The following is a 14,105-nucleotide window of genomic DNA, read 5'->3' as shown; positions in this document are numbered from 1 at the left end:
TTAATATTATATTGTTAAACTAATTTTGTTTTTACAATATTGACTATAGATGTGAGATTACAAAGTCTCCAACATCCTGGCGAGTAATCGTGAGTGGTAGTGGTGCTGACCCTCAAAATGATATACACGGTTATAATGATAAAATTATATTTTTTCTATCGTAAAAATTACGATTTAATTTCGACCCCTATTTTTTTTTTTTTTGATTTTACTACTGCCAACAATAAAGTAGTAATCCCTTGGTATTGATCCAAAGGTAAAGTGTTTTTTTCTTAAAGCATGGCCAAATGAAATAGGAATTTTTTTTTTTTACTTATTTTAAATGGTCTACCATATTTTTTATTTATAGAAATAGCCCTTTCAATTTGTTTTATAGATAAATCAAAAAAATTATTTAAAACTTTTATATAATAAGCCCATAAACATTTAAAAAAAAAGGTTATGTTTTAAATTCATCACTAATTTTATAAAAGCATAAATAATTTCACAATAAATTATTTATAATTCATATTCTTTAAATTTACTTAAAAATCTACATTTACTAATTAATAATTAAAACTAGCTTACAAAATATGCATAGAAATATGAATTAAGACAATCTACTACTATAATATTTATTTTTATTTTTTCCAAATAATATAATATATTTATTTGATAAATGTTTCAATTATTTGTAAGCATTTTCTTAGGTGAAGTTTTACATGTAAAAATAAAAAAATTGATATATAATTTTTAAAAATTACTACTAAATTGAATATATTTAAAATATTCCACTAATTTTTATAAACTATAATTACAATTAAGTTATAAAAACTAAAGTAAAACACAAATGGAATTAATATTACATGAAAAATGAGGGTACTTTAAAAACCTAATCACACCTTACAAATATCTAAATTAACTTTATTAAAATAATTTACCATTTTTAATTAATCGAATTAAAAAATAAATTATAATAATTGAATTTAAATTTTGTTTTAATTAAAAATATTAAAATACGCTCGAATATTTTTCCTCTGTTATTATTTATAATTAAAATTAAAAAATACAAATATTAAATCCGTACATCACACGTGATAAAGCTAAACGTCAATAATGACAATTTAGAAAGATAGCAAAGCAATAAGAATAAAAAATAATGATAATATAGAAGGATCGCAAAGCAATAAGAATAAGAAATAGTGACAATATAAAAAGATCGCAAAGCAATAAGAATAAAAAATAAAACACACAGATTTTACGTAGAAACCATTTTGGGAAAGAAATCACAGGCAGAAGAGAAGAAAATTCACTCATGTTAAAAATCGAGAATGATACAAGAGGAGTTCCAACTGCATCTATTTAAAAGTTGAAAAACCTTATTTTAATCAAAGTCAAATAGAGGAAGTGTAGTACTGTACGACCTTAAGCCCCACCACAGATCTCCTAAATTTACCACTATATTATTTTGTTAAACAGATATTTAAATTACACAACTCTAATAACACAGAATAAGATTTCAAAATCATAATTATATTTTCAAAGGAGATAATATAAATAAAAGCAACCAAATTTGACTTTAATTAGGAGGTGAAGTAAAATGGTAGTCAAGAAGCTTGATCTATGTTCCTTACATCATCTCAAGATGTTTGTTTATGTTACATTTCATGTCAAACGTTGAATCCTTAGATTTATATATTTATTTTTTCAAGGGAAATAATTATAATAATATGTAATTTAAATTGAAAAAAATATATAACATATGATGTTTGTTTTGGATAATCAACATCACAATTGAATCAATGAGAGCAGGCAACATGTTTGTTGAATATTGTGTTTATTTCGAGCTCCCTATATTTACATATTTCTTTTCAATCAATCCTATATTTTAATTTATATTATTTTAAAAAATAGAACCATTTATTATGCTTATAAACCAATTGTTAAATATATTATCACATATGTAATGATATATTAGTTTATTATTTATACATATTACTCAATTATCAAGATTAAAATTTTTAAAAATATAAGGAATAGAAATGATCGACTAAATCTACAGCTTTATGTATAATACCTAACTAATAACATAATTTAACTGCTTACTATTTAAATTACAATTGGGATTTTATTATTCAAAAATTAAAAAAAAAAGCTAAAATTAATTAATTTGAAAATATAAAAATTGCATAACAAAATTCCACCAATGAAAACAACAAACACCTAACGTCTTTTTTATCCCATCTTTACTCATATTTATATTTTCTTTTTGGAAAAAAAATATTTTTATTTTAAAAAACCTTTCTGAAAAAACAAATATAAAAAAGAGGGAGATTTTATCTCTTCCGTTTAGGGTGGCTGACGGTTTCAAAATTATTATTTCTTAATTAATTTCTGTCAACCGTGAAAATGGCGGCGGTTACGGAGAGACGGTGCCAGCACAGCCAAACATGTGTGAATATTTATCAACACCGTCGATCATAAAGAGGTAATGGAAGGCGTCGATTTACATCTGAATCTCATCATCAATTAAAAAATTGTGATGATGAACAGTGGAGCGTGGTGGAAACAGTAAAGGATGGTCTGAGTCCCAGATATGGGAGAGGTGCTTACAGCTCAGCCGACAGCACCATGTGTTCCCGCATGTGCATGGCACGTGATTCTCTTGCCCTTTCGTTTTGGTGTATCTTTGTCCCTAACCCTAACTATAACTACGATAATGTTAAAATACCATGAACATTATTATACGTTACAAAAGTTTTTTGAATTTATTCCTTATTTAATTCTTTTAAATATCAATTATGATTCACAAGTGATAATGAAATTTAAAATTTTTATTAATCAGATGAAAACTCTCGTATAATTATAAGGTATTCTAATTTTCTAGACACGTTTTATTATTATATCGTAATTCTTTGTATAATTTTTTATAATATAAATTGTAATTGTTAAATTATATAATTTTAAATTCTAAGAAATACTAATTATTATGAAAAAGATAAATTATCCAATTGATCACTCAATTTTTAAAAACAAACCACTTTGATTGACGGCATCAAAATCCTTTAATCGATTTGCTCCATTTCGATTAATTAGACTATGAACATTTTAAATTATTTACTAATATAAGTTATCTTCTCGTGTTATGATCCGACCTCGTAATATAATTTAATATTAATTAAACATTAGCTAATCGATAAATTAATATCTATTTACATTTTATTTTACATTCAAAATTACGATAATATTAATGTGAATCATAAAAGTTTGTTTAAACGAATTTATACGAAAAATTATAAATATAAATGATGAATTAAACTACACAAGGAAGATGAGAGTGGCGGTTCACACAATGATACTGTGTAGAGAGCAATTTAGGGTGGTAATTTGGCAAGGTTTTGGCATAACAGAGCGAAATCTACTCTAATGGTGAAGGAGGGGATATATAGGCAAGTTAGGACACTCGTAGAATTGACACATGTTCGTTTGGGTCTTGTCCTAGTCTACTCCTTAAGCAGGATAAGATTGATGTATCTGGTGATAAAACTGCAACTAGACTTGTACAATTTTGATGAACTCCCACGTGTAGGAAACAACGATAGTGTGCTGCACGTGTGTTTTCTCGTTCATCAAAATTTTGGTTTTGCCGTAAGAGTGCGCCTATAGTTGCCATTTTAGGGGAAAAAGGGATTGTTAGAACAAGATACTCTATCCACGTCTTCAACATCAGGTCTTAAAGCCTGACTTTCTCTTGTCAAGGCCTCCATCTCACCATGAGAAGCCTGAAGTTACCGTTGTTGGAAAGCCAGTTGTGGTTGGTAATCTGGGTACATATGACACCCTTGCCTTTATAAGTTAAGTGGGGAGGCAGCTTCATTGTGCTGCCACTGGAACTGAGGAGGGTTTTGACTTGCCCTCAATTCTCTAATAACTTCAGTGTATTGATGAAGTTGTTCTTGATGTTGGTGGTATTATTGGTCGTACCTAAGTTGTTGCATCATTTGATCCTTTAAAGCCCTCATTTGCTCTTGTAATTCCATGAATTGTCGGGAAGAGAAATTGGAGCTATAATTCTGTTTGTTCTTTAGGAGTGGGGATTGAGTGTATGTTAGTCGATGGTGGGAATGATAGCTGGTTTGTATAAGTGTTGTATCTAGGCTACCGCAGTTGATGCTGACGGCATCAATTTTCATATGGATCACTGTAGGGATTGTATTAACGTGCACGTGCTGAGGATTGCTACTTTGGTCACTCTGAAAAGCCTACGTAAAAGTAATAGCAATGGAACCATGGTTCTTGGGGACGTTCTCATTAGGATGATATAAATCCTTCCACGCTTATCACCCTAAAATGTTGAGGCTAAAGCTAAGAAGGATGATGCAAGTGATGGTTCACACAGTGGTACAGTGTAAAGAGCCATTTATGGTGGTGATTTGGCAGAGTTTGATATAAGTGAGTGCGGTACCCCTAATGTTGAAGGGGGAGTATATACAGACAAGGCTGATCACTACGTGCCTTGGGCCTTGACATGTGTTCATACAAGTCTTGTCTTGGTTTTGCTCTTTATATGACATAATGGCTACGGATTGATGTATCTAGCGATTAGGTTACGATTTGATTTGTGCAAACTTGATCAAGATACACATGTCGTCCATGCAAAAGGGAAGCTTGACATATGTCTTGATGAGGTAGAGTGAAGGTACTCCATGTGTAGAGCATACTGTGTGTTAACGGGGATCATGTTTAGAGAAGTATTGATTAATAATGGTTTAAAATGAATAAAGGAAAATATTTCCATTTTCTGCCATAATATGTATATGATTTAAGTTTAAGCAACAAGACAATGGATGCTAAAATTTGACATGACATGTTTTTGTGTTTTTAAATTTACTTTAATATCTGTCCTCAAATCAAACTATGGATCTTTTATTCATAAAAAAAAAACTATGATTTATTATTATTACTATTATTATTAAAGTAAAAGAAAAACTGAAATGAGAGATGAAACTAGATTATGGGTTAGCTTAGGCTAGGCTAGGCTTACAAGGGAAGGACATGCTTTGTCTTGTTCCTGAAAGACATGCTTTACGTGTGACCTAACATTTTCTCCTAATCCATGTGGGCATAAAGTTTATTTTCTTTTCTTTTCTTTTCTTTTGATTCAATGTGTCCATAAAGTAAATAAAGAAGTCTTGATAAAGAATAGACTTCTTCCTTTTCCTATACCCTCCATCCCTCTACCATGTCCCATGTATACCACAAAAAAGATAGCTCAAGATGCGTAGGGAAAGAGAAGCTTATCTGCCTGCCTAATAGACGGCCAAATTAAGATTGCTCAAAATATTACATAATTTTGATCATATTTGTTCTTTCTGACACAATATTTTAAACTATCCATAGCACATCCTAACACATAAATAAGAAGATAATACACTTAAATTAATATTCTCCGCATTGAACTAATACTCAATCCACGTTACATAACTTAGTTTTAGTTTTACATTCATATATTTTTTAATAAAAAAGCAAAATAGGTAAAACTGAAGTTAGGTACAACGAATCCTATATTAATAGGGATTTGACATAGCTAGGTACTAGACCAACATACTCTGCAATAGATGGTTAATATCTGATGTGACCAGCAGCATTGCAGTGTCATCAAATTCATTAGATCTGTCTACATTTTACTCTTATTCAACCAATTCTACTTGCTTTAAGTGTTTCACTAGATTCAATTATTTTTAACAAATTAACCAATGAATTTGTAATATAATTATATTATCATACTAAAATTTTCTAATTAGTTATTAGACTCTTTCAATTTACTCAACATATATACATTAATTCAAAAAAAAATACAATCAAATTAAATAAAAATTACTCGCATAAAAAGGTTGGCAAAATTTTTAAACTGGGTGTAGCTTAGATTGTTTGATCAATGAACTGTTTTTTCTTTTTTTTTTGCAAATGATAAAATATGAGCTAGAAAATGATATCTATAAATGTAAAAGTTCTTTTATCTTTATATGTTACCCTAAGCTCGAGAATGAAAACAAGAAGACAAGTGACAAATGCCAATATATATATAATATTAATTCAGAAGCTAAAAAAGATTCAAATTCTACTCGCATGCATCCAATATTGAACCAAATGCGTTAATGAAAAAAATCAATCCAATGAATTTTCCAAAATCCTGCTTAATATTCTTGAACAAAAGTGAATTTGACAATCAAAAATCCCCATGTGGGTTGAACTCCATTGAAAACCCAAATTCAATCAGACTCTGACTCATTTTCTAATTATATAATATATTATGTAATTTGCATCACATACTCTAATAATACATACCCTATAATTATATATAATACTATAAGATAAACATTAAAAGATATGCTAAATTGTTTATATTTAAAATTTTAATTAATGAAAAAAGCATCTTAAATATTAAATTAAAAAAATAACATAATTGCTCTGTTTAAAAAACTTAAAAATAACATGGATGAACTTAAAATAAATTTGGGATTGTCAATTACAAATATAAGTGAGTTTAGACAAAATTTAAAAACCATATTTTAGACCAAACCCAACTTGAACAAATATGAAATGTGCTATGTACATGCATAGACTGCAATAGGAGCAGCCTGAACCATTAAAACTTCTTTGAGCAAAAAACAAAAACACCATGAACAATTATAGTAAAGGCAAATAAACCAAAAAACAAAGTCAAATTATTAGTCGAGAATATATATATATATAATAAACCAGGGATGTTCAATATACCTAATCCTGGAGCCAATTATCGAAACGTGACATCATTGGTGTATAATTCAAAAGGTTGCCACACCTTGCTTCAAAACATAAGTGCCCACAGTTCACATGTTCCTACTTTTTAGAATGAACCAAACTCATGGTACACAAAAAGATAACACAAGAAAAAATCGTACCTATCATCATCATGTGTGCTGTAAACAAGGTTTGGCAATATTGAATCATCGGAGTTACTGCACAACTTGCATTTGCTGGGCATGATCACTTCACGAACCAAAAGCGAATTTCGCCAGTGTCTCAGGTTCTCTCTCACTAGATGGCAAAATGGTTTTTTGAGTTCAAAGTTAAAATGATGGTCTGCCATTGCCTTCTAATTTGGAGTAATATGACATAATTCTGTTCAGCACATAAAGGGAGCAAAAGAACCATAGTGACTCAGTTACCGCAACAAACTTAGGCTATTGTTTAGAGGTGTCATCATGGCTGTATTCCGAGGATCCAACAGCCTCTTCCTTTAGTAAATCGGAGTTTGTATTTTCTTGATTAGAAGTTCTAGTTGGGCCATCCTCCTCCTTGTCAGTATTGCTTTGCAACCCAATATTTTGTGCTATTGCCCTATGATCTTGAGATTCCTTGACTGTTTCAACATGTTGCTGGGCTTGAGCTTGTGACTTAGACAAAGGAAAAGATGCAGAAGCACCATCTGATCCTTTCAAAAGGCAAACATACTTGAACACCAGTTGTTTATAGTTATTTAGCAGCTCTTCAACGTCTTTTACTGTCAAATCACCAGCATGAGCAAACATGTATGGGTACTCTTGAAACACTTTACTCACTTGATCCTCCTTCAGAAGTATAGTCGCCCCTCTATTCTCCAATTCTGAGATGGATGGAACTTTAGAGATTGATGACTGATCTTTACTTGAAGATTTTCCATCAGAAGATTTAGGCCTATTAGCATGGTCCTCCTTAAGAGTGTGATGTCTGGATTCAGTTGGTTCTCTCTGATCTTGTCCAGCAAGTTGGTTAATTTGACTGGACAGACCATCCAAATCTGTTGAAAGGCCTGACAGAAGAGCTCGAGCAAACTCCATGTTTTTCTCAAACTCGGTTTCCTCCAATGAAAGGGCTTTTGCATCGATATTTGAGATGAAAGCCTCAGCAGACAGCATGTTCGTAAAAAAGTAGGCTGCTTCAGAAACTAATCGAGACTGACGTCTATAACGTTGTATATACAATAAATTCGAGTGCAGCTGTGGAGGATTTGCCTACGTAACAGATTTCATGAGAATCATACATTATTCATTATTTCTTAACAGAGGGATGATGAACTATACAACCAAGCATCCATACACTACTGATCTTACCTTTATGGTAACATAAATCAACACAGGAAGAAAATCATCAGCTCCAGGAGGATTCTCATTTGAAGCAATTGAAGCATTAAGCAATAAATTATTGATAACCTTGCAACAATTGAGGATACACACAAGCTTGTCTCTTGGAGCCTTGTACATATTAATTTTTTGCAACTCTTTCTGTGCAAGCTGCCAAATAAAGTACAGATTCAGGGGAGAGACTGAAAGGTGGAATAGCTATCATAACTGGGAATCCAAAATCCCAAGCATATCCACACACAAGCTTTATCGACCAAATTTTTTTCTGAAATAAATTAGAACCATAATCAAGCTGCACTCAAGTGTTGAGACATTTGTTGCACGCAATAAATAAATTTTCTTCAAACAACAAAAAGTAGAGGCAGTGAATATGGTATGATATATTGCTCAATAGTTACTTATCCAAAAAATAAATAAAGATATACTGCTCAAAGGTTATTAGACCTTAATTTATGTGCATAACAAAGTCAGATAAATAAGATCATCAAATTAAAAAGGCAACAATAATTACAACTAGTTCAGACATTATAATGAAGACAAGCTTGTTTCAGATGGAAAGCATTTGTAGATAATTTTGTTTTAGATGGAAAGCATTTGTAGATAATTTGCAATACTCAACTGCTTAAGACCAAGACTTTTCATTTAATGTAAACAGAATTCTACCTACATTACTATCAGCTTGTCTTGCTCATAAAATTAGCAGACCTAATTAGAGATGGGGAGAAAAACTTATTGACCAAATCCCCAAGTATTTTACACCCAAAACTACTGAAGACCAGTTGTTCCTTTGTGGAAAATATTTCTGAGAACGACATTCTCTAAAAGCAGCGAAAAAGGACTGGAACTTCAGCTTTTAATTGGTGCATTACTTCAAAACAGTTTAGTCAATTCTCAGTACAGCAAAGATATTAGCCATAAGTTTATAACCAAACGCTGGGGGTACAAGCACTGTATCAAATTGAGTTCAATGATCAAATGATTTCACTGCTGCTTAAGACAATATGAATAATTCGTAGAAAACTGAAAAATTATTAAGGCATTAAGCATGGAGCTCCTATAAAAAAGGAATATCTTATGTAATATGGAACAAATATGGAGGAAAAATAGACATAAAAAAAAAACAGATTTATAAGGTTACAGAGCGTGCAGCTTCAAGCATCCACATATGCATCAACGTTCATGGTAGATAGCCAAAATCTAGATCAGCTATGTTTAATAGGATGACAAAATGTATAAACTGCCATCTAAAAATAGATTGATGCAGCATTGTCTTGACATGTTAACAAGGCATAACTGCACAGGGCCTCCTAACTTTAGAAAACCACATAACGAGTGCACATTCCTCATTCGGTCATGCCATGGGATGAGAACAATAAAAGTGAGTTCATATCAAATTTGGACTCCTATGCTACGCTCATAGTAAGGCACGGAAGAATCTACCACATAAGATGACCTCAATAGAAGTTCTCTTTAGAGCTCAAGCAGGGATGCATTGAGGAAAATAGATTCTCCACGAAGCAATATTCCTAACAAAGAAATTAACTTTCCTACCTAGCTAAGGATTTCTGCACTTTTATGGTCCATCTTTCTAGCCTCCCTTATATGAATTATAGACAGCATGACACCTATCAGCATTACATCCTTGGAAGCATCTAATAAAAATGTTACTACTTTTGTCTATTTCACCATGATGAATTGTGAGAATCCCTAGCAGCTTCTTATTAACTAGTTGTTATTCCTGATTTCTAGATAAAGTCATTGATTATTATCTTCAAGGAGGCAAACACCTTGTAATGTTTTTTTACTCCAGCCAAAGCCATAATCGTTTCACTATTTGCACAGAAGATATCCAAAAATATACTCTACCAAAGGTTTTTAAAAAAAGGTTAAAAGGGTTCTCACTTCTCAATAGAATAGAAAGCCAAACATGACAAGGAAAGATATAGTTCACAGAGACAACATATGCCAAAGGTAAGCTAACTCCATACTCCCAAAAAAAAATAGGCAACCACTTGAAACAGAAATTCCCCAATTTACCAGCCATGATGTCTCATTCTGAAAGGCCGGCTTAATATCCAAGTTCTCAGGCCGAACGAATTGCTGAACAAGAGCCATCTTCTCAGAAAGTTGTTCATCAAGCTTTACATCATCTGGAAGTGAAGCAAACACACGGGTAAATAACTTTGTCATAACATACTTCTCCAATCCCTGTATTAGGAAAAGAAAAAAAAAAGTAAATACATCAACCCAAGGTGAATTTTTTTTTTTCCTTTTTATTTTTTTCCCTTAAAACAAATTACCTAATGCAAGATAATCAGTTAAAATGACTTACTTCACCAGCACTGTCCAACTCCTCCTCTGAACATCCAGCCCAAAGCGGATGAGCTCGAAAAGCAGCTTCCATGTTGGCAAAGAATGCCTGTACGGCCGCACTGTCCCTTTCGGGATCAGGAGCATTGTTGGAGAACGAAACTATGAAACTGTAATATGGCGACACGAACGAAACTCAGAAAGTCAAAACCCTGAAACGATTGCCTAAAATGGAACAACCCAATCCTTCTTAACTTAAGTTCGATTGTCAATTAATTAGACAAAAAAAAACAGCTTCCACATCGGGATTTTTACTTAATTTGAAGCAATCAACTAATAAATTTAAATCACCGACCAAATAAATTTATAAACAATCAATAATCACTTCCGATTAGTCGCAAATCACGTTCAATCATAAGTCTACGCATAGATTTAAAGATGAACATTTAAAATGAGAAAGAGAGGGAGCGACCTTTTGATAGATTTCACGAAATCAGCAGCGGAAGGCTGGCGCATACGCTCTAGAAAATCTTGCAATCCTAAGAAAACGTCGGCGTTCTCCATTTACGGTAACCGCCGTCTGATTGTTTGACAGTCGCTTAGCTGACGTTGATTAGAGAGGAGACAGAGAGAGGGCTTTTTGCTTAGGGGAGAAGTCTTCTAGAATGAGAAGAATGCGTGATTGAAGGTGCAGACGCAGTTGCAGACAAAAAAAAATTACAGCTATTGGTGATTTTTTTTTTTTACTTTAGAAAATTAAAAATAATATGAAATTGGGCTCTGTTCTTTTGGGTCTCTCGTTAATATTTAATCTATACTAATATTTACCTTTCTCTCCATCGCACTCGAATTTATTAATTTATTAAAAATATATTTTTTCGTAGGGTAAATATTAAATTTTGAGTAAATTTATTTTGGTAAAATAAAATTTTTGCAATTTCGTCACGTAATTTTTAGACTTTTTATTTTAATCATTCAAGCGTTAAATCTCTAATAAAAGTTAATTTAATTGGTCGCTTTTATTTTAGTCACCCAAAAAATATTTTTTTTTTAGTATTGACTGGGTAAAAAAAATGATAAAAACTAAAATAATACACAAAAAAATATCAAATTGTATTTGTTTATCTAATTACCGAAAATTCTAAATGTCTTTTTATAATACTAAAATTTTAAATTTCAAAATATCATAATAATTTTTAATAATTTTCTTAAGTTGATATTCAATTGATTAAGGGTCATTGATGGCATCAATATGGTATGTTATCTTTCTTTTTTTTTCAAGAATATGACCATACAAATGGAGGGAAAAAAAAACAAATACCTTTCATAGGCAATAAAAGACAAGCTCCATCAACACAACAAAAGCTTCAGTTTCAACATTAATAGAACATTATGGCACGTTGGCAATTGATACTGTTACAACTCAAGTACAATATATATAGAGTGATAGTAAGCACTTAATACGATATGGAAATCAAATCCGAATGACTCAAAGCGGTGGACAAAATCGGCAAAACCATCCCTAATTGCAAAAATAAGACTACATGCATAAGCAATACTAAAACACGTATTATAAGAGCAGACAAAAACTCTAAAAGTGAATATTTATTGAACAATAGAAAACAAACAAAAAAACGTATAAAATTTAAACAACATGGGTGTAGGGCCCAAATTTTGCCTGGAGCCCAGTATGACCCAAACAAAACAAAAAAAAAACCCAAACTAATTAGTAGCCCAAATACAACAGGCCCAAACAGCACCGCCAACCGACGGCCAGTACAGTGGCCAATGGCCGGACCCTTGACCGGTGCTTGGAGGAAGAGGGGTGGGTTGAGAGTGTATTTCAGTTTTTTTCTTTAGAAATGGAAGAGAATGATTTTTTTTTGAAAAAACTTGGGCTTTTATACCCCATTAAACGGCGTTGTTTAGGGTTGGCTTTAGTAGCCCTAAAACGGCGCCGTTTTGGCCCTTACCCGAATTTCAACCCGACCCGCTCCAGGGGGATCCGCGTGTTTTTATGCGGAGGGGTAAATAGCGCTTTTAGCCCCTCCGCTTTTACAACGTGTCGTGGTGCAATCTGGTCCTTTTTTTAGTTTTTTTAATTTGGGTTGCAAATTTTGTTGGCGTTTCAATTTTGTCCTTGAACCATACGCTGACCCTGGGTTAAAACGCTGCGCATAAGGGGCCTGTGATATTTGCTCATCTGCTCTCTGGAACTTTCAACGCACTCTATTTTGGTCCCTGGCAACCTTTATTTTATTTGCAATTTTGACCTAAGTTTTTTAATCTGAATTCGATTTCATCCTAGGCCCATTTAATTAATTAATTAATTAATTTATTTTAAAAAATAAAATCCCTTTTATCATCATTAATTTTAAGTTTTATATGTTATTTATTTTAAATTGTTTTACATATTATTTATTTCAAATTTTTGTTTTATATTTTGTTTATTGTAAACTATTATACATATATATGAATATGTCTTTCAAATGGTCACATATATTCTTTAAAATGTTTCATATTTTTATTATTATTATTTATATTAGACTGTTTTATTATCATTTATTTTAACTTTTCTTATATATTGATTATTTGGAACTTTTATTATCTATTGTTCTTATAAATAGTTTATTTTAATTTATTATTCACTTTAAATTGTTTCATACATTATCTTTTTGTTTTCCTTTGATTACTAATGTTGGTATTAAAATTATATGTTGTGTGCTTATTATCGTGGGTACTATAATTTGTTCATTCGTATTTTTGTATATTTGTCAATCATTAATGTAACATTTTATTCATAAATTGTCATTCCATGTTCTATATTAGCATCCGATCATTCCATCATTTCAAAAGTGGCACTTAATGTATTTTATATACCCATAATAAACCGTTTTATGTTACCCCTAAATAAACAAAATACACATCGTTTAGGTATCGTATTCGTTATTATTCTTTTTAAAAAAAGAAGAAATTTTTAATTAAGGCAATATTTCGCGTTTTGGATATTCGAGAAATCGTACTCTAACTTACGGGGTTTCGATTTTCTCGTTAAACCTAAATAGCAAAATATCATTTAAAGTTTCAAAAAAGAATTTCTAAATAAAGCAATATTTTGCGTTTGGAAATTCAAGAAAACGTGCCCTAACGTGCTGGGTTTCGATTTCTCGTTTGACCAAATAGCCAAATATCATCTTAAAACTTCAAAGTATGGGTTTCTGAAACCATAAGGTGACCTTGGTTTCGAGGGTTTAAAATATCGTATCCTAACGTGCTGGATGTGATATTCCTTCAGAACAAGAGAATCTTAAATTTCAATCCATGTTATTCAAATTTTTTTAAAGGATCGTATTTTTTAAAACTCTTCAAAGTTTTCAATCTTCGACATTAAGACACTAATTAATTAACTAGGTACCAATTTTTGGGCATTATAAGGGTGCTAATCCTTCTTCGTACGTAACCGACTCCCGAACCTGTTTCTTTGAATTTTGCAGACCAAAAGCATTGTTTTAATAAATCTAAACTGTTTATTAAAAACAATCGTTTTACGAGGTGGTCCGATCACACCTCATCAAAAAAGATTGGTGGTGACTCCCATTTTCGTTTTATTTTCAAAATTCAAGTCGACCTCGTTTTATCAAAAAAATGGTG

General features: G+C 31.5%; 1 protein-coding gene across 1 annotated transcript; it reads right to left on the bottom strand.

Moving 5' to 3' along the window:
- Window positions 1–6,699: 6,699 nt before the first annotated feature.
- On the bottom strand, window positions 6,700–11,233 carry LOC107918191 (vacuolar protein sorting-associated protein 9A). The gene is made up of 5 exons (XM_016847723.2): window positions 10,927–11,233; window positions 10,477–10,624; window positions 10,182–10,352; window positions 8,115–8,294; window positions 6,700–8,015 (listed from the first exon to the last, which is right to left on the bottom strand). Exons 1-5 carry the CDS (start codon window positions 11,016–11,018, stop codon window positions 7,206–7,208), a joined length of 1,401 nt encoding a protein of 466 aa, XP_016703212.1. The 5' UTR covers window positions 11,019–11,233; the 3' UTR covers window positions 6,700–7,205.
- Window positions 11,234–14,105: the final 2,872 nt, after the last annotated feature.

Source organism: Gossypium hirsutum, chromosome D06 (assembly GCF_007990345.1).
Source record: "Gossypium hirsutum isolate 1008001.06 chromosome D06, Gossypium_hirsutum_v2.1, whole genome shotgun sequence".
Lineage (NCBI taxonomy): Eukaryota > Viridiplantae > Streptophyta > Magnoliopsida > Malvales > Malvaceae > Gossypium > Gossypium hirsutum.
This window is presented reverse-complemented; position numbering and strand designations above follow the sequence as displayed.